Genomic DNA, 25243 nt, shown 5'->3' with positions numbered 1-25243 from the left:
GAGAAATGTATGGGTTTGTCCCGGGTCAGTGTCTCCATGCTAACGCGAGAGGAACAGTGCAGTTCTTAATACTTCTGCTTGCCCCTCATCTAACCAAGAAAAGCTCCCAAGGAACACACTTGCCCCATAAAACCAATGTCCATTGAACATCTGCTATGAATTCGCCCCAGAGACTGTGCTAAGCCCACCGCAAGCATTGCCGTGGTCGCCTTCCCCCCACCCTTGAGTAGTAGGGGCATGTTATCCTCACGGTACAGGTGAGAACATGGAAGCTTTGAGATGAGTAACAGTCCCAGACTCACACACAGCAAGAAAGTGGGAGAGGCCGGCCCACCCAGGGAGGGCCGGGGCCAGAGCCTATGCTTCTTACCGCCAGAGGGGGCGCTGGACACCCGTTTCTGGGTCACCTCTCTGGGCCTCCATTTGCTCCTTTGTAAAATGCAGAGTCTAACAATGTTTCTCAAAATTTCTCACTAAAGGTGGGGGCCGGTCCCGCTCTGGGCGGCAGTGGGCAGTGCGTCCTGCGTTTCTCGGACTCTGCCCGAGCCGAGCGGGGGCAGCCAGGCTCCAGGGTTGGTGGGGAGCTGGGTCACGGTGGTTCGGGGCCCGCGGGGGGGGGGGGGGGGGGGGGGGCTGGCGCCAGGTGAGCAGGGCGGCTGGGGAGGAGAGTCGGAAAAAAAAAATCTCACTAAAGCTGCTGCTGTGTCTTGGAAACTTTTAATTTTAGTATTCTTTATTTTTATTTATTGATGAGAGAGACAGAGAAACATCGATTTGTTATTCCACTCATTCATGCATTCATTGATTCTTTTTAAAAAATATATTTTTATTGATTTCAGAGAGGAAGGGAGAGGGAGAGAAAGATAAAAACATCAACGATGAGAGAGAACAATTGATCGGCTGCCTTCTTCATGCTCCTACTGGGATCGAGCCTGACCCCGAAACCCAGGCATGTGCCCTGTCCGAGATCGAACCGTGAACTCCTGGTTCTTAGGTTGATGCTCAACCACTGGGCATCACTGGCTGATTTTTCCAGGTGCCCTGACCCGCAACGCTGGTGTGTCGGGGCTGTGCTCTCACCAACTAAGCCACCCAGCCAGGGCCTCGTCTTTATTTTTATTTACGTGACTCAGTTGTCTTCTTTTGAAAATGAAGGAACTGCCATGCATGAAGGTTAAACTTGCCAGAGATGTCCCGGCCAGCGAGGGGCAAGGCCAGACCCCACCCCGGGCTGGCTGAGTGAGCGGGCTTTGCGTTCCGCACCCCCGCTGCCCCCACACCGGGCGGGGCCGTGCAGGGCCCCCACCCCACGGATTCGGCGGGCGCTGTCTCTGCTCGTGGTGCTGATGCTGCTCACCAGAACCCCCGCGCTCCGCGGCTCTGCCGGTTAAACCTGTGCCGGCTGCAGCCTTGCTGGTAATTAGGAAATTCAGAGGCGCTGAAGCCCTAGCCGTGTGCTCAGTGGATACAGGTTGGCCCCGCACAGAAGGGTGGTAGTTTCCATCCTCAGCCCTGGGCCCTGGTTGGGGTGAATGTGGGAGGGGAATGATTGACGTGTCTTTCTCACGTCACGCCAATGTCTCTCTCTCTCTCCCCCTCCTCCCTCCCTCCCACTCTCTCTAAAATCAATGAGGGAAATAACCTTGGGTGAGGATTAAAAAAAAACAACGGTTTGGAAACTGGAAGGTTTCCCATAACTGTGTGAGCCCTGGCCTGTCTGAACTCTGCGAGGCCCTCGGGAGTCTTGACTGATCCTGAGGAGGGAATACTGTGTTTTCGGCAGAGCTGTGAGTGTGTGCATGTGTGTTTTATTTTTGTTTGTTTTTTGTCATACTTTCTGGTTGGTTGCTTTTGATCCCGGAACCTGCTGGGGGAGGTTTATCATGGACAGTTGAGAAACTTCTAAAATCCGAAAAATTCTGAAACACATTTGGCCCCAAGAGCTTCTGATAAGGGAATGGGAAGTAGATATTGTAATCGGATACTAGTTATAAGAAAGCTGCAAAAATAAAGAGCTTACACCTGGTTTTAAGTGGCATTGTGTGAAGGCGGGTCCCGGACCACAGGGCGCCCGTGGCTGAGGTTGGAGAAACGCGGCGTGAAGTTAGGGGGACGTTCCCCTCACTCCAGTTGAGCTTTGGGAGGTCTGTTTGCGAATCGAGAGGTGCTGGTCCTCTGACTTCCTGGGTAATGTTTGCAGGCCTCTGGCACGAGGCAAAGATGCCTCTCAGTTTCTGGACTGGGAACTATCCAAATGGAGCAGGAGATGAGAAGTGCCCTGGGAGTGCAGTGGACAGAGGCCAGGAGGAAAGGATCCAAAAAGCCTTGATTGCTGGCCTCTGTGGTCCTGATCCAGGGCCCCACCCTACAGCCAGGGGGGCAGCAGCAACAGCAGGAGCCACTGAGCCCGGGGGGGGGGGCCGGGGGGGGGCGGGGGGGCAGGATCCCAGACAACATTGGTGACCTTCTTTCCACAGGACTGAGCCACCCCCTCCAGCCGAGGACACAGGTTTGCTGTGGCGGCCGGGGCGCCCACCCTGAGCTGAGAGGGACCCTTCAGCCCATGCTCTGCAGGCTGGCGCAGCTCACACTGACCTTGGTGGGGGCCTGGGTCCCCAGGCCCTCCCATTCAGGAAGTGGAGGGCGAGGGAGGGCAGCTCGCTCCCCCCCACCCCGCCACCCCCCGGAGATTGTAGCCCAGATGCTTGCAGTGCGCGTGCACGTGCATGAATGTGTGTGTGCGCGCACGCGTGTGTGCATGCGTGTGCAGTGTGTGCGTGAATGTGTGTGCGTGTGTGTGTGCGCGCATGCACCCATGTGGAAGGGAGGGGATGAGATCTCAGGCTGCAGCCGCTGGGTGGGAGCCAACCAGGTCAGGTTTTCTGGAAGCCCTGCCTTTACCCCTTCGCTGCTGCTCGGGCTCTGGCCTCCTGCCCCAACTCCAGCTTCTTCACAGGCCTCACCCTCCTCCTGGCGCCCTTTCCCAGGATCTGGATTGAAGGTGGGGCAGGTGGGGTGCGTACATAGCTGGCCCGATGCCTCTGAGAAACATCCCAGGGATCCCGTTCTTTCCCTCTGGGTGGCCGCAGGTCTGCAGGAGCGTCCGTTGCGACACCGCTGTCCCAGCTCTGAGGGCTCAACTGCCCTCCCGAGGCCGGGCGGCTGGTCTTGTACAGCCCTTGTCAGGTACACTGAGCATGCGCTCCTCACGCTGGCGGTCTTGTGGGTGTTTCAAGGCCCTGACTGGCTTAGGGCAGCAAGAGGCAGGACAGAGGATCGGGTGGCATCTGGAAGCTCAGCGTCAAGCTGAGGGGCAGACTCTCCACCCCCATCCCCCGCCTTGGATGACTGTCCAGGGAACATGTTGGAGGGTGGGAGAAGGCGGGTGATAAATGGAAGGATCCTTAAGTGTGAGGTGTTTCTTTTTCCTTTTGGGTTGCTAGTGGGCTGTATCATAGGTTCTGTGACTTTAAAAAAATGATTTATTGATTATAGAGGGACAGGGCTAGGGACATATAAACATCATTGAGAGGGAAACAGCCATCAGCTGCCTCCTGCATGCCCCCTGCTGGGGATCAAGCCCACAGCCAGGGTACATGACCTTACGCAGAATCTAACCAGTGACCTCTTGGTTCATGGGTTGACACTCAATCACTGAGCCACACAGCAGTGATGAAAGAGACAGATCCCTGCCCTTGAAAGTTCACAATTTAGAGGGAGAAAGACGACAAATGTATCAGTGTAGTAGTTCTCAAGTGCACAGAGGTGTGCATCAGGAAGGCGCCCTGGAGGAGGTGCCTACTGGGAGCCCTGAGGCTCTTGGGTCTTTGTCCCCTTCCTCTTCTCTCCAGCTTTCCATCCGAACCCAATCTCACAAAGAGATCTGGCCACTTCCTGGCCGTGGCCTGGATCTGCAACCTGCAGAGCTGGTCAAGGTGTAGGGAATCCAGGATACAGGTGGAGGAGCATGGGATAGAGAAGCGGTTCTCAACCTGTGGGTCGCGACCCCTTTGGCGGTCGAACGGCCCTTTCACAGGGGTCACCTAAGACCATCCTGCATATCAGATATTTACATTACTATTCATAACAGTAGCAACATTACAGTTATGAAGTAGCAACGAAAATAATTCTATGGTTGGGTCACAACATGAGGAACTGTATTTAAAGGGCCAGAAGGTTGAGAACCACTGGGATAGAGGAACTAACTTTTACTGAGCACTTACTAGGAACTTTACAGAGCCAATTACGTTGTCACCCTCTGTGTGAGCCAGCTGAGGCTTAAAGAGGTGACACGACAAGTTCACATACAATGGGAAGCAGAGCAGGTTCCCAGCCCAGGTCTGTCTGCCTCCCAGGGCTGTACTGCTACCTGCCTCCCGCTCCTCCTCACCAGGCTACCCTAACGCCTAAGACTTCAGTGGTTCTCAGGATGGCCTTAGGCGACCCCTGTGAAAGGGTCGTTCGACCACCTAAGGGGTCGCGACCCACAGGTTGAGAACCGCTGTCCTAAGTGGAAGGGAGCCTGTGCAGCTAGTGAGTGGCTCAGGGTCAGTGCAGAGGGGAAGCTACAACGGGAGGGATGGTCTTACACTTTTTCTTGGGGTCTTCTTTCTCCGTGACCTTTTTTTGTGTGCACACCAATTATGCACACCGTGTTTTTGTGCATAACGATTATGTGCTCGGTTTGTGCTCACATCCTTCTGAGTTAGCAGGATCTGAGGTTTGAAGACAAGTCCTTGCTCAAGGCAGTGACTGCTAGAGCCCAGCTGGTGGGTGCAGAGCTGTCCCCAGCACTGTGTGCGGGTTCTGCCTCCCCCAGTCTGGGTCTTCTTCATGGCTGGGTGGGGAGTAAGAAGTCATGGGCCTGAGTGTCTCAGAAGAAGGAATCTCAGAGGAAAAACAAGAACAGATGAGGAAGACGCCTGGCTGCCCGCCCCCCACGGCTTCCTCCCACTTGACAGGGGACCTTTGACCAAGTGCAGAAGATCCCAGGCTGATGGGGGCAGGGAGTGGAGCTTTTTGAACGGAAGGAACTCTTTTCCTTTTCTAGAGAGGCTTTGGGTAATTCCACTCCCTTTTCTCCTCCAAGCTTTGTCTCTGCCTAAGAATTCACACAGGTCCCCAGGGGCCTGCTACACAGCTGCTGCCCCTCCTCTCTCCTCTGGTAGGTAAGAAATGGGTCAGTTTCAAAATGCTCTTTAAGTAAGCATTTTGCCTGAGCATTCGTCCCGGCCTAGGGACAGGACCTGCAGGGGCTGGGGGCCCTAGGGGGTGAGCTCCCCATGGGGGACTTTTCTCTGCCCCAGTGGAGGCCAGGAGAGAAATGACCAATGGCTGGGGCAGCCGAGGGGCAGAAGGCAGAAGAGGAGGTTAAAGGGACCTCCTGCTGCCCATGTGCACCAGGGCCAGCGCTGTTTTCCTGGGGTGGGGGTGGGGGTGGGGGGGTGGTGATTTCCAGCTCCAAAAAAGGGGTGGCAGGCAGAATGCCTTGGTGGAGAAGGACAACTAGGAGAGGAAATTAAATGTATCGCATTTGTTGCGCCCCTACCTTGATCCCAACTAGTGCCCTGGGCACAGGTGATAGGGATGCAAGCTTTACCCTGAGGGACCCCACGGCTGAGTCAGGGAGACGCAGACTCTCGCTGTGATGCACCCTATGTCCCGACAGCAGACAGACTGCGACTAAGAGCAGGGGCAGGACTCTGCCTGCTGTGGGTGGGGGAGGCTTCTAGAGAAGAGGACATTTGACCAGGGTCTTGAGGGATGAGTAGGAGTTTGCATGGTAGAGGGTTTCCAGCGTGCATTCTGGGCAGCGGGAAAAGCCAGCTGGTGGGGGAAACAGCGGCGTGTCAGTGGGAAAACTCGGGTGTGGCCAGAGTATAGAACTCAGGAGAGAAGACACACAGGGACTGGGCACCGAGACGTGTGGCATGTAAGGTGAGTGTGGAGGGCGATGGCACAAGCTGGAAGACTTGGGCGCAGAGGGAATGGGACTGGAGAGATGACCGGCGCCGTCCACAGGAGGAAACCCCGGTGCCCGCAGGGTGCAGGACCAGGGTGCCCGCAGGGTGCAGGACCACCCGAGGCTTGGCTCAGACCCAAGGGCACCACTGTGGCGGCCTCTCCGCGGGGGGCATGCTCTCACCCCGGGATCGGGACCGGTGTCAGCAGGGGCGGGGTTGGGGTCGGGGGTTGGGGGGGAGGGGAATGGGGCGGGAGGAAACCAGCCAGCCCCGGGGAGAGCAAGTCCAACCTCCGCGTGCGTTCTGCGTGGCCAGGCCGAGCTCGGGGCTGGGCGGGGCGGGTACCGATGGAGCGGCCCTGCCAGCGCGCGCGCCCGGCGCTCCGGGACACAGGTAGGAAGTCGGAGGGGCCGCGGTCCGGCGGCGTGCGGCTCGCCCCGGGGCTGCCGCAGGAATCGCCCGCCTGGCCCGCAGGGGTCGGGGAGCTGGAGAGCCCCCGAGGGGCCCCGCCCCGGCTCTGTCCACCGAGGTGGGAGCTGTGCGGGCCACCGCTCCGCCCCGCGCGCCCTCGGGACCCTTTGGGGGCTGCACCCGGCGGGTCCCCGGGCGGGCGGGGTGGCGCGGCTGCCGCGTCCGCTGGTGCCGGTGCGGGGGTGCGGCGCGCGGGGACCCCAGGCGGGAAGCCGGCAGGCCCGCACCCGAGGCGTCCCTAGTAACAAAGATAAGGAAAGTTCTTCCCCGGTCCTTTCTCCAGTCGCCCCCTTAGCTCGGCTCACCCCGCCCCTAAGGCGTCTCCTGCAGAGAGCATCGCCCGCCGCTCCCCGGTTTCAGCCGGAACGAGGCTCCCGGGTACCGCCTCCTCCCCGTCCCGCAAGCGCTGTGGTTACAGTGGGTGCGGGCGCAGGGCAGGGAGGTAGCCCGCCGCCCGCCTCGCCCCCGCGACCCCACGACCCCAGGACTCTCTGATCTGACTGTGAGGAGAAGGACGACACGAACCACTGTGGGTGCTAAATGAACGGAACATGTAGGTCGTTACACGTGCCAGGTTCAATTCTGCTGAAATTGGCTTATGTTTGCTCTGTTTTAGCCTTGCAAACTGAACTCACTTTGTACTTAAAAACTAAAAGAACATTAGTACAATTACAGATCTTAATTTTTTAAATTCATTTATTCCGATCTTAAATTTTAAGCATACATGTCAGTACCCGTTTGATGTTTTGCACTGAAGGGGACACACTGCTTATTACATTCTCCAGTACAGTGACATGTACACACATGCACGCACACTGCGCGCACTGCACAGCCGGAGCACGCACCACACTGCCCGTGCACGCACCACATGCACACGCGCACAGACAAATCCACAGGCACTCTGTACACACACACACACACACACACCACTGCCCGTGCACGCACCACATGCACACGCGCACAGACAAATCCACAGGCACTCTGTACACACACACACCATATTGCACACGTGCCCACAATGCCCACACATGCACACGCGCTGCTTAACTTAAGGGACTCGCCAGGGAGCTCCCCCAGTACAGAGAAATACTGGCCTGGGTTTAAAGTAAGATACAATTAACATTTTAAAAGCTTTTAAAATGCCCGAAGAGACTTTGTAAAAACCGATATCAGTGAGTTTTTAAACAGCTTGTGGAAAGGCTTTTTACAAAGGCATCTCTCGCTGAGTTAGAGTGGATCTGATTGCTTTAAATCTGAGCTTTCAACAAGGAAGTGCTTTTAACTGCCCTCTTTTCCCTCCGAAACCCTGAAAGGAGTTACTCTTGCACGTTCCGAAGCCGGTGGTAGACGGGCCTTTCCTCCCTCGCGGTGAGCGGCGCGGCCGCGCTCGCAGGGTCCGGGCTGCCCTCGCGTCCTCCCCCGCGGCCTCCGGTCACCTGTGCGGGGCGGGAAGGAGGAAGACGCCCCGCCCGCCCTCCAGACCGGCCGCGGAGGCCGGGGCTGCGGTGGGGCGGCGCCTGCTCTGCCCCGCCCGCTCCAACCCCGACCTCTCCCGCAGGCCGAGATGCAGCTGCTCCTTCTCGTGGCCCTGCTGCTGGCCCCGGCGCCCGGGGCCTCGGTGAGTGCGGCCCTGTCCGGGCCGGATGGCCCTGCGAGGGGACGGGTGTCGGCTGGGGTCCCCACCCATCCACCCCTCTCGTCCGCTGGCGGTGGCGACAACCCCAGGAGAGGGCCAAGGTCGGGGAGATGGGGTGGGAGGAGGCGAGTCCTCAGCCTGAACTCCTTCAAAAAGAGGTAGGACAGGACTGCTAGGCGCCCAGAACTGCTCCCCTGGCCGGGGGTGCAGTTTGCAATTGCAGGAATGGCACCCCCTCAGCATCACCCCCTCAGAAGGTGCTGGGTGCAGCTAATGCTGGGAACCCCTCCCTGGGGTGGTCTTCCCGGGTGGGAGGAGGGGGGCCATGCTGGCACCAGCCAAGGTGAGAGCTAGGTGGCCCCTCCACCAGATGCCGGGGACCAAACCCTGCTGCCCCTCAGCCTTGTGGGCCTAGGGGCTTGGGGTGCCAGCCATTCCACCCCCTGGGGGTGAGCATCTGGAGCAGGGCTGCACTAGAACTTTCTGAGATGCTGGAAATATTTTCCATCTGTGCTTTCGAATAAGATAGCCACTGTGTCCACGTGGCTGTTGAGCACGGGAACAGTGGCTAGTGCAACTGAGGACCTGAATTTTTAAATTTGATTTTAATTAATTTAAATAGCCACACGGGCCTAGTGGCTACCTCACTGGTGCAAATGTAGAGAGTGGGCACAGAGAGCCAACTGGTGATCCGAGTAGCTGTTTCATTAACAGGAGCCAAAGGACAGGGCTCCCTGGAGAACCTGCGTGGATCCTGAGATAAGGGAATCTTCTACCCGAGGGAGCTACGTTTAGGGAGCAGGCTCACCGCTCTACGGTTAGTCTGCAGAGCTGGGCGTGGCCCTGCCAAGTTCCCTGGCATTGCCGGGGTGGAAGGCACAGGGGCAGCCAGGCCCCGCCTGCCCTGGGGATCTCAGCCTTGCCCTTCCTCAGTGAGGCAGGAGGGAGAGGAAGGACTGAGAGTTCTGCCGGGGGTGGGCCGGGAGATGCCGCGCTGGGGGAGTGTGAGCTGAGGATGAGAAGGGCCCGAAGGGCAGGCAGCGGTGGACACCTGGTGGGCAGCCGGCATTCCTCCAAAGCCCCAGCGATCCAGCACCGACCACCGAGCCGTGGTGGGCTCCTTCCTCATGGCCTCTCCACCACCTGCCAGGTTCCCACAGTCAAGCCTGCCTGGTCCTTGCTCCCTAAGTGCCACGTCCGGTCCTTGGGGGGCTCCTCCTGGTGCCGAGTGCATGAAGGCACAGCTCAGTGGAAGGGTCCGTGGCACCAGCCTCAAACCCCAGGGGTGAAGCCCAGAGACACCCACTAACGGCAAATCACCAGCCAGATTCCTTCAATTTGGGGTAATCATGCCCGCCCGCAGGTTGCTGTGCAGATGAAATGAGTGAGGGTTCCCAGTGTCCTGGGCCCTTAGGAACACCTGAGTAGCCCGTCGCCGCCGACCTGCTCAGCAGTGGGTGAACTCAGCTGGGCTGGGCCTGCGGGCTGAGCACTCTCCTGCCCCCTCCTCCACTGTCTGGGGGAGGGTGTGGGCCAGGCTCACTGTTCTTCGGCCCCTGGTTCTGGTTCTGGCTGGGGCCCGATCCACCACAGGGTCCCCCAGCCGTTCTCGGGCTGCTCTAGTGCCGGCAGGGGGCAGCTTCAACAGTGAGTAGAGGATAAGAAGGGACGAAGCAGAGAGTGGCTCTGCCCCCACGCCCCTTCGCCCCTCCCCCAAGCCGGTGCGGGAGGCTTCCTGAGGCCATGGATTCCCAGCCCCCTGGACTCCCACCCACACACCTCCTCTCCCATACCCCTCACACCTGTTCCCTGTGGACAGCCGGTCCCCCTGGGAAAGGGGGGCTCCTTGCCCAGGTAGGAGTTGCAGGAGGAGTGGGCGGGGTGCTGAGAGCAGCAGGAGGCAGGTGAGGACAGGCCAGGTGAGGGCGGACTGGACCAGCTCACTCTGGCTTCCCAAGTCAGCTCAGCGTGTGGTTTGGGTAATTACAGGGAAACAAAATGCACCCGTGCAGCTCCTGGCTGAATGTGCGTTCTTCCCTCAGAGGCAGTGTGGCGTAGTGGACAGGCACAGCCCGGATCTGGCAGGCTGGGTCCCCCAATCCCGCCGGCTGGTGGCCCTGGGCCAGAGGATGCCTGCCTCACAGGTGCCGGGCGTGAGGCCAGGGGATGCTTGGGAGGCTCGGTGTTTAGAAAGCTCCGTGTTCAGGCCCGTCCTCCCCCCACCCCATCCGGGCCCCCACAGGTGGCTGGTGGCAGAGGTGTCCCTGTTGCCTTGTCCGCACGGTAAGCCCAGCCCTGCCCCGGGGAAGGTGGGTTGGAGAGGCTTAGGGGCTGTGCTTCAGGAGCGAGACTGCATGCAGACAGGCCTTGGCAGCGGGTAATTAGTAACCAGAGCACGGCCAGCGGGATGAGAAGCAGCAGTCCCTGTGGCCGCAGCTTAGAATGTTGGTGAGGCTGCGCATGTGTGAGTGAGTGTGTGTGTGTGTGTCCTGGAAAGTCACCTTCCACCCTCGACACCCAACGTCTTCCCCTTTAAGATAGGAACTTGACCAAGTGAATTCCAGTTTAAATTTCAGTGAGAGAACACCTGGCTGTTCTGGTTCACTGGTTTTCAGGAGCCTGGCCGTTCCGCCCCAGCCAGAACCGAAGGACAAAGAGTTTGAAGCGCGAAAGCTAAGACCTTGGGTCTGCCCGGCCCTCCTTCTTGGTTTCGTGCGTGGCTCGCACATCTGTGTGGTTTGTTGTGACTCAGGGCGCTGGTTCTATTGTAAAGCCAGGATCGCTCGGCGGCCGGCACCAGGGGTGTTAGAGCTGAGCTGTGGGTGAAGTGCGGGCGCATGAACTCGCCTGAGACCCTGTGCCCTTGCTGGGGGCTCGCACGGGGGCGGGGGGGCTTGCTTTCCTGCATTAGGCCTTGAGTTCTTTCTCTGGAAATTGGGAGTGATTCCCCCCCTAGAGGTTCTTAGGTGGTGATGCCCTAAAATAAAGTCCCTTCCAGCAAATAGGACATAACCTCTGCCTCCTGGCAAGCAGTGGTCAGCCCAACCCCTGCCCAGCTCCTTAGGGCTCATCTGTGTCTCACGTGAGGGAGGTGGGACGGAGGCCAGGGGCGGAGCTGACGTGCTGTTGCGTCCACTTGTTTATGCGTGGCTCCTCTCTGCCTCCTTATCCATGCACTGGGGGAATACTACCTCCCCCCCCCCCCCCCAGCTGGCTGTGCGATGACATCAAGGTTCACTGAGTGACTGGGTCCTACCAGGTACTTTCTCCCTTAGAAACACCCAAGTAGCCTTCTACCTCCTCGCAGTGGGTGCCCAGATGTCAGGTTGCTCTGAGGATTAAATGAGAGAACATGTGTGTCGCATGTGGACTTCCAAGTGCAGCTGCAAGGTGTCAGATCTTTCTGGTGGGAAACTGTATCTCTGAGGATATAGTCTTGTTACGGAGTCGCCAATAACAGTCCTTCAATGAGAGAGAGGAGATCCCTCTCCCACTTAAATACCCAGAGGTCAGAAGTCCAGGTTTGTTTGGTCTCACAAACCTGGGGTGACTGGAGCCCCTGGAGCCAGACCTGCAGAGGATCCTTCTATCTTTGCTGCACTGTTTGAAGCCTCTATTCCTGAGTTACCTCCTAGTGTAAAAGGCTGCTCTGACTCCAGCCATCCCACCTGCTTCCCAAGCAACAGTGAGGAGTACGGGAGAAAGGACAAAGGCACGTGCAAGCTGTCTCTTGAGACTGCTGGGGGCTGCTGCCCAACACTTGCATCTCATTGATGAGAATTACTGATATAGCCACGGTAGCTGCAGGAAGTCTGGGAAATGGATGGGGGTGGGGAGAGCAGCCTGGTGTCCAGCTACGTGTCAAGGATTCTCTTACCGTGGGAGAAAGGGAAGGTAGACGCTGGGGAACTCCTGGGAGTCTGCCCAGAGTGGCCGGAAGGAACCACAACCTCCCCCCCCAACCCCTCCTAGGAGTAGATTAACTTATTTCAATAGCCAGAACCACAGACCCTTCCCGAGGGAGGCCACCATACAGGGCAGAAGCAAGTGCAACAGGCGCGGCGTGGCTGCTCCATGCTGGGTGCTGGTGACGCATGGCCCTGCCTGCGGGCGACACCTGCACAGGCCGCCTGTCTTCCTGCCCTTTGATGTCTCCCTCCTGGGGAAGTCTGCTCTGCTGACCCAGGGGCTCCCCGCAGGCAGTTTGCAGACACCTCGACTGTCAAATCGGACTCTGCACAGACCAGTGGAGAGCATCGTCAGGGAGCATGGTGCCTGGCACGGAGCAGGAGCAGCCGTGTGGCTGCTGGGACAGAGGGAAGACCTGCCCCGGCTCCTTCTGGGGAAAGCTGGCTAGCGGTAGACTATGCCGGGACCTGGCGGTGCTGCTGGGTCCGGAAGAGCGGCTCCAGGAGGAAGAGCATCCCTGACGCCCACCCGCCCGCCCGCGGGGGTGGGGAGTGTTGTTTGTAGGCAGGGCTGGCGTGAGCCTCCGGGTGCCCTGGTGGGGACCCTGAGTGCTGACTCAGGTTCCTGAGCTTGTCTTCTCCTCCAGGCTCCCAAGGTGAGGCGGCAGAGTGACACCTGGGGCCCCTGGGGTGACTGGAGCCCCTGCAGCCGGACCTGCGGAGGGGGCATCAGCTTCAGGGAGCGCTTCTGCTACTCGCAGAGGTAGGGCAGCCTGTGAAAGAGGGCAGGGGCAGGGATCATCTGGGTCCTGCGTCACCTGGGCAGAACCCCCCATGCCGTAGCTTTGTCCTGGGTGCAACATGGATGGAGTACTTGAAATCCATCATTTCCGGGTACTTCCACTTGACTCCCATTATCAGCTGTATTTCGGGGGGTTGGAGCCAGGCCTGCTTCGTCCACCCCCAAGTCTCTTGCCCCAATGCAGTGAGGGCTCGCGGCAGGTGCAGTAAATTCCCGTCAAATTAATCTTCAACCTGTGCAGTGTCTCTACCTTCAGCCTTTGTATAGATCTTTCCCTTCACGTGACTTAAGACCTACTATGTGTCCTGTGCTATAGAGGGTGGGCACAAAAGAAGGGGCGATGACACCTTGCCTGTCAGTGGGTTTAAGTCACTCTGAGAACCTGTGTGAAGACCAAAGTGAGATGCTATTCCAGGTGCCTGGTTCTCCTTACGCGGCAGAACCACCTAACCAGGTGGGGGCATTTACACCCCGTTTCACCTCCAAGAGCAGAACTCGGGGCTTCTCTGGAAATTCACCTTCAGAGGCAGAGTGGCCCCCAGTCAGTCAGACTCCAGGATGGCTGGGCTCTGAGTCTCCTCCCAAATACAGACGAGGGGCTCAGTGCACCTACTGAGGGGACTTCTGTGTGTGGGCAGCCCCCGCCCCCCTCTTCACGGACTTGCCCTCTGGCCGGCAGGGGAGTCCCACAGAGGCTGGGGCTGCGGGAGAGCCCAGGCGGAGTGGGTGCCGGGTTACTGGAGCTCTTGTCCCACAGGAGAGATGGGGGCTCCAGCTGCGTGGGCCCCACTCGCAGACACCGCTTGTGCCACATCGAGGTAAAGCCCACGCGGGAGGGGGCCAGCTTCCTAGACCCCCCACCCGCGGACGTCCTGGCCCAGGGTGCCTCCTGTCCGTGCGCCGCGGGTGCGGAAGTCCCTTCCTTACCCCCAGTGACAGAAAGGACAGCTTCTGCAGCTCTCCCCGCAGCAACCCCAACCCCCCCCCCCCCGCGGCCGCTCCGCCTCCCCAAAGCAACAGCAGGCGCTGGGGGGACAGGACCCGACCTCCCGGGGACCAGTGGGTCCCCCACTTCCCCCTCTCTGGCCCCATTGCCCCCGCAGAGCTGCCCCCCAGGTGCCCGCGACTTCCGGGCAGAGCAGTGCGGGGAGTTCGACAGCCGCGAGTTCCAGGGCCGGAGGTTCCAGTGGCTGCCCTACTACGGGGGTGAGTGCGGCCGCCGTCCGCCTGCGCGCTCCTGCGCCTCCCAGCTGTTGCCGATGTTTCTCGTGGCTTCTTCCGCAGTGGAGCCCGTTGTCAGCCCCGTTGGCAATCCCGGAGCAGCCCGGCACCGCCCCCTGCCCCCCACCCCCCGCCCGCCCCCCGTGCATTTTCACACCAAGCGTGGCCGTGGCTCTGCCATCTGAGCCCCGGTCTCGGTTCGGCCTGAGCCCTGTGCACAGAGCGGCGCTGAGGGTGGCGAGGGGCGCAGGGCCAGTGGCGGGAGCCCGGGTCCTCAGGGCCCTGGGCCCCGCTGCGCTGGGTAGCTTTGAGGAAAGTATGTAGGTTGTGAATTTTTAGAGGAAGACAGTTCAGGAAGAAACAACAACAACATTGGAAGTAATTACAACACTTCCGATGAGCCAGAAGATACCGCAGGATAATTCTTCTGCCTGTTGGTCCCCCTGCTCGCTGCCAGTCCTGCCTGGAAACTGGGCTCTGGGTTCCAAGTCACTGAGTGCGATTGGGGTGGGGGCGGGTCTTGGCTAGAGGGGGGGCCTCCAGTGGGGCCATTGCCTTCGCTGCGCCTCCTGAGTTCTGAGGGGGTCTGTTGAAAATGATGCAGTATCTCCATGTTATAGGGACACGGAGAAAAGGCTAGAAAGGCCACAGCGGGGCGCCTGCTTTGCTGTGGAGGTCATTACAATCCTATTAGCAGTCTGGGCTTTTTAACTGCGTATAGAATACTAGATCAATGTAAAAATTCAAACAAGAAAAAAATGACCCTAACCCCACCTCCTTCCTAGGGTCACTGCTAACATTTCATTCCGGCCCTTTTCACCTCATTTTCTCCATGTGTTTACATATCTGTAATTATGACATTGAGAAATTAATTTGTAATTATGTACCATTTTGCATTCTGTGACAAGCATTTTCCTACATTCCTGTATAGTCATCATACATTTTTTTAAATCCTCACCTGAGGATGTTTTTTATTGATTTTTAGAGAGAGCGTAAGAGAGAGAAACATCAGTCTAAGAGAAACATTGATTGGCTGCCTCCTGTACGCACCCTGATGGGGGATCAAACCTGCACCCTAGGTCTGTGCCCTGACTGGGAATTGAACCCACTGGGGTACAGGACAATGTCTCAACTGAGCCACCCAGCCAGGGCAAGTCTTCATATATTTAAAAAAAATGTATTTTTATTGATTTCATAGAGGAAGGGAGGGAGAGAGAGAGATGGAGAAACATCAGTGCTGAGAGAGAACCATGGATTGGTTGCCTCCTGCTCGCCCCCTACTGGGGATTGAGCCTGCAACCTGGGCATGTGCCCTGACCCGGAATCAAACCATGATCTCCTGGTTCATAGGTTGATGCTCAACCACCAAGCCATGCCGGCCAGGCAAGTTTGTATAATTTTGGACAGAATTGTTAATGTGCGTCCATTCTACAGATAGGTCATCCTTTAGAGAGTCCCTGATTGCTCACACTCCGGTTATTGTAGATCATGCTGAGACAGACCCCTTCGAGTGTCTAGTGTTTTCCTTATTCTGGGGTTTCCCTTGGGCTTGAGCCCCAGAGATGCAGCAGTTTTGTGGAGAACATCCCCTCTCCCTGGGAGGGGAGTGGGACTCTGAGCCCCTTAGTGGGGGCTGCTCCAAGGGCTCCCCGACCCCCCAGTTTGTGTGTTTCTGGCCCTGCCCGTGCTCCGCTGTGGCTAGGATAGGCCTGAACCTCACTGGGACCTCCGCTTCCCCCTTTGCCTTTCCCAGCCCCGAACAAGTGTGAGCTGGCCTGCATCCCCAAGGGGGAGAGCTTCTACTACAGGCACAGGGAGGCCGTGGTGGACGGGACGCCCTGCGAGCCTGGCAAACCGGACGTCTGTGTGGATGGCGTCTGCCGGGTGAGTGTCCCCGGCCCCAGCAGCGCCAGTGGCCCTCAGGAGCTGGGTGTCTTCTCAAGACTAGCTTCTCAGCTGCCTTTCATCACAGATGCCCTATGACCTTCTCACCTTTCCCCTAGGACAGTGATGGCGAATCTTTTGAGCTCGGCGTGTCAGCATTTTGAAAAACCCTAACTTAACTCTGGTGCCGTGTCACATATAGAAATTTTTTGATATTTGCAACCATAGTATAAAAAAGCTTTATATTTTTGATATTTATTTTATATATGTGAATGCCATTTAACAAAGAAAAATCAACCAAAAAAATGAGTTCGCATGTCACCTCTGACACTCGTGTCATAGGTTCGCCATCACTGCCCTATGAAAACTCTAGCCCCACAGTAAGAGCAACTCCCGGATGGCAAGTTACAGAACCCAGCTAAAACGAACTTTAAAAAACAAAAATAGATCTAGAGACAGAGAAGCCTTGATCAGATGCTCAAACCTCAGAGGGAAGGCAGGGGAGGGTGGGGCTAAGGGGCAGAGATCAACCAAAGGACTTGTATGCATGCGCATAAGCATAAGCAATGGATACAGACATGGGGGATGCGGGCATGAGTGGGGGATGGGGGACAATGGGGAGATTAGGACACATTTGTAATATCTTAATAAAGAAAAAAAAAGCCACAGGGGACAGCTGGCTGGCTGCAGGCGTGTGCGCGCGCTGCTGCCTGCGGAAACCTCTCTCCTTGCCTGCGGTCTTTCCCTCCGGCGGCTCCGCCTTAGGATTAGGCAGGCTCCTTCCCTGGGCTGTGAGGACGGCCCCCAGCAGCTCCAGGCTGCCGCTGTCCCGGCCTGGCGACTCCCCGGGAAAAAGGTCCTTCCATTCCCAGGAGTTTCAGTGACCTGGGTTGCCTCTGATTTGTTTTAACTTGGGGCTCCTCTCAGCCGTTCTCTTTGAGCGAGGCTTACAGCCCACCGATTTGCCCAAACCCACTGTTGGGGAGCTCTATCCAAGCTCTGTGGGAGAGATGGTCCCCAAAGGAAATGAGGTGTTACTGCCAGAGAAGGGGAGATGGGTGCTGAGCAGGCAAAAGAGGTGGCTTGTCAGCCACAGGCCAGATCCAAGTCTTCTCAGCCCTTGATAGTTCTAAGCTGCGTGGTCCATCTGAGAGGTGTTTCAGACTGTTGCAAATCCCCCCCCAAAATTTCCAGTATATTTATTGAAAAAGACCCACATACAAGTGGACCCACACACTTCCAACCGGTGTTGTTTTACTGGAGTTACTGCTCCTCCCTGACCTGGCCAGGCACCCAGGGTTCGAATCCCGGTGTGCCAGTGACTCTCCTTCTCTGCCCGGCAGGTTGTGGGCTGTGACCACAAGCTGGATTCGTCAAAGCAGGAGGACAAGTGTCTGCAGTGTGGGGGTGACGGCACGACCTGCTACCCGGTCACCGGTACCTTTGACGTCAGTGACCTCAGCAGAGGTGGGGTCCTCCAGAGCTCCACAGACAGCTGGGACTGGGTCTGCTGCCTGTGCCTTCCTTGCCCGTCTGCTGCTCTGGCTCACAGGGGTCATGGCACTGAGGGCTGACCTGGCGCTCAGGTCATGCCTCAAAGGCCCGAGGTCATGGCTCAGGGTGAAGCCAAACCCTTTCACAGGAGCCCGTGGGCCCTCTGCCCACGCATCCGTGTGATCTTGTACTGCTGCCACCTACATGCCCCCTCTCCTTCCTCCCCCATCTGCCCTCTCCAGTCAGTCTGGGTGCCCGAGCCCGCCCCCCACTCTGGCCTTTGCAAAGCTGTTTCCTCTTTGGGGACACTCATCCCCAGGCAGCCCAGCCCTGAGGCCTCCTGCTCGTCCTCCCCTGACCCCATCTGTGCAGCTGGACGCATGGTGCCCTCAGGCCAGCTCCTCCCTCTGGCTTGAGTGGTGTCTCCGCTTCCTCAGGCTACAACCAGATCCTCATCGTCCCCCCGGGGGCCACCAGCATCCGCATCGAGGAGGTGGCTGCCAGCAGGAATTTCCTGGGTGAGGACAGTGGGTCTGGGGAGGTGGGGGCCCTGGCAGGGGGGCTGGCGGCTCTGGCAGCTGACGGGGGCTCGCCCTGCACAGCGGTGAAGAGCATCCAGGGTGAGTACTACCTCAACGGGCACTGGACCATCGAGCCTGCCCGCGCCCTGCCCGTCGCCAGCACCACCCTGCACTACGAGCGGGGCGCCGAGGGGGACCTGGCACCGGAGCGGCTCCATGCCCGCGGCCCCACCTCGGAGCCCCTGGTCATCGAGGTGAGCAGGGCTGGCAGGAGAGACCTCTGGGGTGAAGGGAGCACCCGGTCCCCTGGAGGCCGTGGCGGGTCCCTCGGGCCTGGGCCGGCAGGAGGGCTGTGGGAACGAGGTGAGGGGGGAGCTGTCGGTGACGGGCCTCAAGGAGGACCCCCCTGTGCAGCTCATCAGCCAGGAGTCCAGCCCCGGCGTGCGCTACGAGTACCACCTGCCCCTGAGCACCCCCCGGCCCGGCTTCAGCTGGAGCCACGGCTCCTGGAGCGACTGCAGTGCTGAGTGTGGCGGAGGTGAGGCCGCGGCCCAGGGGACAGGCTGTCCTCTCCTCACGCTCCAGCCCTGCGGGGGGAGGGGGACAAGTACCTGAGACATTGGCAGGTCCTAGGGCACCTTGGGGAAACCCTGGGGTCCGGGGGCTCCACAAAGGGCCCCCACCTAAGCTAGGAGAACCAGATCTCTTAGGAGAAGGTTCCATGGCAGTAGAGGCCGAGCCTGGAGTCCATGACCAGCTGTCGGGGGCGGGGGCGGGGGGGGGGGGCGGGCGGGCGCGGCGCTCGGTCACTCGTAGCTAAAACTCCGAGCCTCAGTTTTCTCATCTGTAAATTGGAGATGATGGCGGCACTTACCCCGGTCGTCTGAGGCTTGATCAAGATGACCGGCGTGGGCCTGGCCCAGAGAGGGCGTTTGGTGCCTGTTGCCTCACCAGCTCCCACCATGGCCGGGCTCTGCAGGTCACCAGTCCCGCCCCGTGTTCTGCACCATCGACAATGAGGTCTATCCCGACCACATGTGCCGGCACCAGCCACGGCCGGCCACCCACCGCCCCTGTAGCCCTCACTCCTGCCCACAGACCCAACGGTGAGGCCCTTGCCAGCCCCTCCACCCATGACGGGGCCCAAGCACTTGGGTGGGAGGGATTGGGGTGCCTTGGCTGCTTGAGGTGTTGGGCAAGGAGGTTGGGTGATCCAGGGCTCCCCATAGCTGTGGCTGGAGTGGGGAAGAGGCAGCTGTCCCTGGGGGAGGCCGTGGAGGAGCCTGGGCATGAGGCCCGGCTCTCCTGACGGCACAGTGCCCGGCCGTCCAGGCTGGTGGCTGGGGGGCTGGGGAAGGTACTGGAGGCCCTGTCTGTCTGAGCCGGCAGGGGGCTTGGCTCGGCAGGTGCCCAGGGGTGGCCAGGAATTGGGCAGAAGGGCCTGAAGGTGCCTGCAATGCCTTTGTTCGTGCACAAAGCACCTCTTACCACACCTGCCCGGAGCCTGGCGCCTTGCAGGGCCCGGTGGGAACAGGTGATCTGCAGGCACAGGCCCCCCAGGGCTGGCGCCGCCCTCCTGCCGTGGTGGCAGCTGGCCTCTCCGGATGGTGGGCCTTTGCATGTGTGGTGGGGCTGCCCTTTCCCCTGGGTCCTTGTGCCCAGGGCCAGGCAGGGCCCCTCTGGGCGATGCCCCCAACCAAGGTCAGACCCTGAGGGACTGGAGTCTGGCTGGGGGTGACAGGACCTGGTGAGAAGGCCACAGGGAGGTGCGGGTGAGGGCAGGGGAGCTGAGAGGGAGGCAGCCGGGCTGCGTGGTGCAGGGGCCGGCACGCGGTGGTGGGAGATGGCGAGGGGGCCCGGGGATTGGCCTTTGTGCAGAGCTCTCTGCCCCCCAGCTGCACAGGCCCGGATGGTCAGAGGATGGGCCGGGGGGGCCTTCAGTCCACTCCTGTGTGTGAGAGCTGGCACCCCCTCGGGCCTGGGCTCCGGCCCCTGCTGCTGGGCCAGCCTCACTGGTTCCTGCTCCCTGCCAGCTGGAAGACAGGGCCCTGGACGCCCTGCTCAGCCTCCTGCGGAGGTGGCTCCCAGTCCCGCTCCGTCTACTGCGTCTGGTCCGATGGGGCCGGCGGCGAGGAGGCGATGGAGGAGGTCCAGTGTGCAGGCCTGCCCGGCAAGCCCGCCACCACCCAGGCCTGCAACCTGCAGCGCTGCGCAGCCTGGCGGGAGGAGCCCTGGGGAGAGGTGAGGTGGGCCAGGCAGGGGTGGGCAGAAGTCAGAAGCTGGGTCTTGGGCCTAGGGCGGGGCTGGGAGGTTTGCTCTCTGTCGTGGAAACAGACCCAGTGAAGTCACCTGCTGGGTGGGCTTGGAAGCTGTGGCCAAAGCTGGGGCAAGGAGCGGGTGCTTAGCCTCCTGCTCCACTGCTTGTCCTCCTCGGGGGTCCAGGCAGGGCGGGCAAGGCTTTGCGGTGGCAGGAAGGCAGCTGGGTACGTTGCTTGGGGGCAAGAGAGGGGCCCCGCACAGTCTGGGGTGTTGGCTATGGCTTCTGACACCTACATGTGTCCAAGTTGCAAATGAGGGAAGGTGGAAAGTGCACCTCAGCCTGGTGTCAGCGTGCGCGGCTCAGGCTGTGTGACCTTAGGGGAGTGGCTCAGCCTCTCTGGTCCTGGGAGCTGGGCATGGGCAGTAGGGTGCTGTCCAGCCTCCATGCCGGGCCGGTGGGCCTTCGCTGTCTGACCAGCGTGGCTCCCAGGGTGAGAACAAGCAGCTGCTGACGGCCTGGTCCTCACAGTGCTCCGTCAGCTGCGGTGCCGGGATCCGGAGGAGGAGTGTCACTTGCCGGGGCGACGAGGGGTCCCTGCTGCATGCCACGGCCTGCTCCTTTAAGGACCAGCCGCCTCTCACTGAGCCCTGTGTGCATGACGACTGTCCCCGCCTCAGTGACCAGGCCTGGCACGTAGGCGCCTGGAGTCCAGTGAGTACTTGCCCCCAGTACCTGCCGCCCAATCCTGGTCTCTTGGTCTCTGGTGGTGGCCGCACACATGCCTGTCCTTGGGTCTGACATGCATTACCAGGCACCTTCCTTCCATCCCTCCCCCCTCCCTCCCTCCCCCCCTGTGGGTACCCTCACCAGCTCTCTCCCTGCGCCTGGGGCCCGCTGCCTCTGCACAGTGTCCTCTCTATATACATGGTGTTCTCTTCTCACCCCATGGGCCCTAGTGCTCCAAGAGCTGCAGCTCGGGCACTCGGAGACGGCAGGTGGCGTGTGCCATTGGGCCACCCAGCCACTGCGGGAGCCTGCAGCTGTGGAAGCCGGCAGAGGTGGAGCCCTGTAACACGCAGCCCTGCCCTCTTCCTCCGGGTAAGGACGGGGTGGAGGCCGGCCGGACCCCTGCCCCACCGCACACCCAGCCAGCATGTTCTGCCTCTGGGCCTTGGTCTGCGTCAGCCCCTGGACAGCCCGCCTCCACCCCTGCAGCCTTCGCCACCCACAGTGCAGCTCTCTGCCACCTACTGAGCCAGCCCTGTTTCCCTCAGAGGTAGCGTCCCTTAGCCCACCCCGCAGCTCACTGCACCTGCTGTCACCCTTAGGTTAGTTTCTTGGGCTGCAGGGTTGTATCTGACTTGCAGGGCCTACTAGTTATAAGCTTCTTGAGGGCTGGGTCTCTGCCTTCCTTATTCCTGCTTACAGCATGTGACAGTACTCAGTGTTTGTTGACTGACTGAGTGCAGTGAGGGGAGGGGGTCCACACTGCTTCTGCGTCTGTCGCCCTCCTTCCCCACCGTCCCCACTGGGAAAGAGGGTGTCCCAGGCGTGAGGAGCTGCTGGAGGGAGGTCATAGGGGTGAGCACTTGCTTGGTGTGAGGATGTGATATTTGGGAAAGTGCGGGTTGGCTGGGGTGAGGGGGTGGTGGCCTTCTGGTGCAGTGGAGAGGTGTGTTGGGCCCTGACATACTAGTGATGGGGACCCCGTGAGCCATGATGGGAAGCGGTAGGATTCCATGGAGGCCAAGAACCAGTGGCCTGGAGTCCACAGCTAACCTGGGCTGGGTTCAAATCTCCACTCCATTGCCGACCAACCATGCAGCCTGGGCAACTGCCCCTCCTCTCTGACTCTGTTTGCCCATAATGGGGTTAGTAAGAGGGACTTTCCAGGCTTGTGGGGAGTTGCTTGGCACAGGGCTTGGCACAGAACTCAGGAGCAAAGCGTGGGCCGTGGTGGCGGAGAGGCTCTGAGAGGCCCCTGGGCCAGGCTCCGGCCTCAGCCTGGCCCTCGTGATGCATGAGCAGGAGGCCCCTCGGGCGCCTATGATCCAGCTCCCTAGAGCCACTCGGGGCCCCAGGGCCCTGGACACCTTGCTGCAGGGGTGGCCCTGAGCCTCCCGAGAGGCATTCACATGGCAGAAGGGAAGGAAGCAGAGGGAGATGTCCAGGCCGGGCTGAGTTGTTAGAGAAATAACCTCCACGATGATTTTTTAAAAATTCTTTATTGTTGAAAGCATTACACGTGTCCCCTTCCCCCCATTGTCCTCTCCCAGCCTGCCCCGCCCACCCGGCACAGTGGTGGTTGTGGTGATGTGCGCTGATGGTGGAGAATTTGGAGAAATTAGAGAAATAGTTTATGTAGAGAAGCTTAGGTCGCCTCTGGTCCCGCCCAGCAGCGGCTTCGCTACTTCCAGGGATGTGTGTGGCTTTGTCTGCTTTCCCCCTTTAGGGCCATTTGGGTTGTGACCATTTTTCCAGTCTCATGATTTCTAGGAGCTTCATAGATGCTCGTGGCGAGGGTGGAGAATTGCGGGGTTCCCGCTGCTGTAACTGATGCTGTAGTGCAGACAGCGGATGCCCAGGAGGAGGTCGGGGTCAAAGGAGAGGCCCATGAGGGTGGGTGCCTGAGTGGACGCCCGCCCGGCAGCCTCTGCTTCCTCCTCCTTCTCGACTCCAGAGCAGTGCTCGCCAATGGCAATAGAACGCCTGCCAGACGGCGTTAGACGTTTTCTGAGAGCCACGTTAAAAATATAAAAAGAAATAAGTAAACTTATACTTAATAACATATTTTACTTAACGTGCAATTCAAATAAAAATTATGAAGGGGATATTTTTGCATTCTTTCTACATGAGATTTTTTTAAAAAAATAGATCTTCAGAACCCAATATATAACTTGCACTTATAGCACAGCTCCGTTCAGATGCTAACATTTCACTGGCATAGGTGATCAGCGTTTAGATTTCATAAAATGTGCAGTCGAAAGAGTAGATTGACTACCCAAGTTGTTCCAAACATACTGAGGTGTTTTCCTATGAATGAATCAAGCGTCAGTATTTAAATTTAAGATTAAATGAATCCTGATGAAAGAATGTCAAACGCAGGTTCTCCATCACTCTGGCCACATTCCAAGTGCTCAGTACTCTGCCCTCAGCCCAGGGTGCGAGGGCGGTGACGGGAGGTCTCAGGCTGCGGGCTGCTCAGGGCTCAGATTATATTGGTCAGTAGAGCCCACGGGAGCCATTGAAAGTTCTGGAGGAAGCGGTGACGCCATGAAAGCTGTTGGGGAGGACAAACTGGGCACCTGCCCGAGGGTCAGACTGACGGGGTGACAGCTGGGAGGCAGGAGCCGGGTGGGGAGCAGGCCGCAGACATTCCGGTGCTATAAAAGCAATAGAAGCAAAGGTGCTGGCCCAGCAGAGCCTGGCCCCAGAGGGTGTGTGGGGAGGGGTCCTGGGCGCTAGGGGAAGCCGAACAGATGGATGGGGAGAGTCCACAGGGGAAGCCGGAGGCAGGGTGGGCTTGGCGGACAGGTGCCTCTCGCCTGGAGGTGGCAGGACAGCAGGCAGAGTCCCAGGCTGGCTGGGGACTGGGAATTCGGTCTGAGAGAATGGGGGCTGGGGGGTGGAGGAGTGACAGAACTGGAGGGAGAATTTGAGTCCGGAGAGAGGTTTGGGCCTGGGTGGGAGGGCAATAACACGAAAACAAAGATTTTACTGCATGCCTACTGAAGTCTTCCAACCCTGACTTATTATTTTGTAACTATTCCCTGGGGACTGGCAAGATGCAGTCCACATGGGAATGGAATTTTCACTTGCTTTTTTAATTTTCTCCCATTGTGTAATATTGTGCTTATTGTGGAAAATTTGAAAAACGCTAACAAATAGAAGAAAGGACCCCACCCCCCATCCCACCCAGCACACACGCCCGCACACATGCACCCACGAAGCACTTAGAAACGTTCACTCTGAGCCTTTGGGGTGTGTGCTGTCTCATTTTATTCATCGTTTTTAAAAATTTCCGCTTTCTTAGTCTTTTGCATTTTTCTCCAGCATTTTATAATGAAAAACATTTTGAATAACTGTCATGGTGATTGAATGTAATAAGCCATAACATTCACCCATTCTAATGATATAATTCATGATTTTTCACAAATTTACCCAGCTGAACAAGACAGGGGAAAACTTTAAAAATGGAAACTGTATAACTATATAGTGAGGAGCCGTCTAAATTCTACAATTAGCATTTTGTTATATTTTCTTTTTCCTGTTAAAAATATTTTTTAATTTCAGAGAGGAAGGGAGAGGGAGAGAGAGAAACACCCATGATGAGAGAGAATCATTGACCGGCTGCCTCCTGCACGCCCCACACTGGGACGAGCCCACAGCCCGGGCAGGTGCCCCGGACCGGGCTGCTTTTCATTATTCTCTTCCTACTCTTCCCTCTAGCGATCCAGTTACTTTTGATGTGGGCTCTTTTTACTGCGGTAAAATTCACGTAACATACGGCTAAACACTTCAACGTGTTTGACGTGGCTGTTCGGGGGACTCACGGTGTAGCTCAACCGCCAGCTCCCCCCGGTTTCAGAAATGCCCCTCACGCCGCAGAGCGTGGCGGACCCGCCGAGCCATCACATCCTGTGAACCCCTGTCCTGCCCAGAACCTGCTCTGCTTCCTGCCTGCGGGTTTGCCCATTCTGGACTGTCATGGAGAAGGGTCCGTACACCTTTAGTGCCTGGCTTCTTTCACTGGGCAGAATGCTTCTGAGGTGCACCAAGCTGTAGCAGGCACCAGCACGCCATTGCTTTTTATTTTTAAATTTATATTTATTTATTTATTTATTTGTTTATTTATTTATTTAACAGAAATCTTTTTTTATATATATATATTTTATTGATTTTTCACAGAGAGGAAGGGAGAGGGATAGAGAGTTAGAAACATCAATGAGAGAGAAACATCGATCAGCTGCCTCCTGCACACCCCCCACTGGGGATGTGCCCGCAACCAAGGTACATGCCCTTGGCCGGAATCGAACCTGGGATCTTTCAGTCCGCAGGCCGACGCTCTATCCACTGGGCCAAA

At 58.4% G+C, this 25243-nt stretch overlaps 1 protein-coding gene across 1 annotated transcript in view; it reads left to right on the top strand.

Moving 5' to 3' along the window:
* Nucleotides 1-6282: 6282 nt before the first annotated feature.
* The window catches only part of PAPLN (papilin, proteoglycan like sulfated glycoprotein), a 39841-nt gene continuing 20880 nt past the window's right edge, over nt 6283-25243 (top strand). Inside the window, 14 exon segments of the mRNA XM_059691481.1 lie at nt 6283-6356; nt 7993-8052; nt 12626-12741; nt 13538-13598; nt 13884-13986; nt 15755-15885; nt 17229-17352; nt 17817-17897; nt 17982-18154; nt 18315-18438; nt 18880-19006; nt 19934-20141; nt 20689-20871; nt 21117-21258. Coding sequence (XP_059547464.1) covers nt 7999-8052; nt 12626-12741; nt 13538-13598; nt 13884-13986; nt 15755-15885; nt 17229-17352; nt 17817-17897; nt 17982-18154; nt 18315-18438; nt 18880-19006; nt 19934-20141; nt 20689-20871; nt 21117-21258 — 1627 coding nt within the window. The 5' untranslated portion in view covers nt 6283-6356; nt 7993-7998.

This window comes from Myotis daubentonii, chromosome 1 (assembly GCF_963259705.1).
Source record: "Myotis daubentonii chromosome 1, mMyoDau2.1, whole genome shotgun sequence".
Classification (NCBI taxonomy): domain Eukaryota; kingdom Metazoa; phylum Chordata; class Mammalia; order Chiroptera; family Vespertilionidae; genus Myotis; species Myotis daubentonii.
The sequence above is the reverse complement of the archived record's forward strand: the minus strand, read 5'-3'. Positions and strand labels throughout refer to the sequence as shown.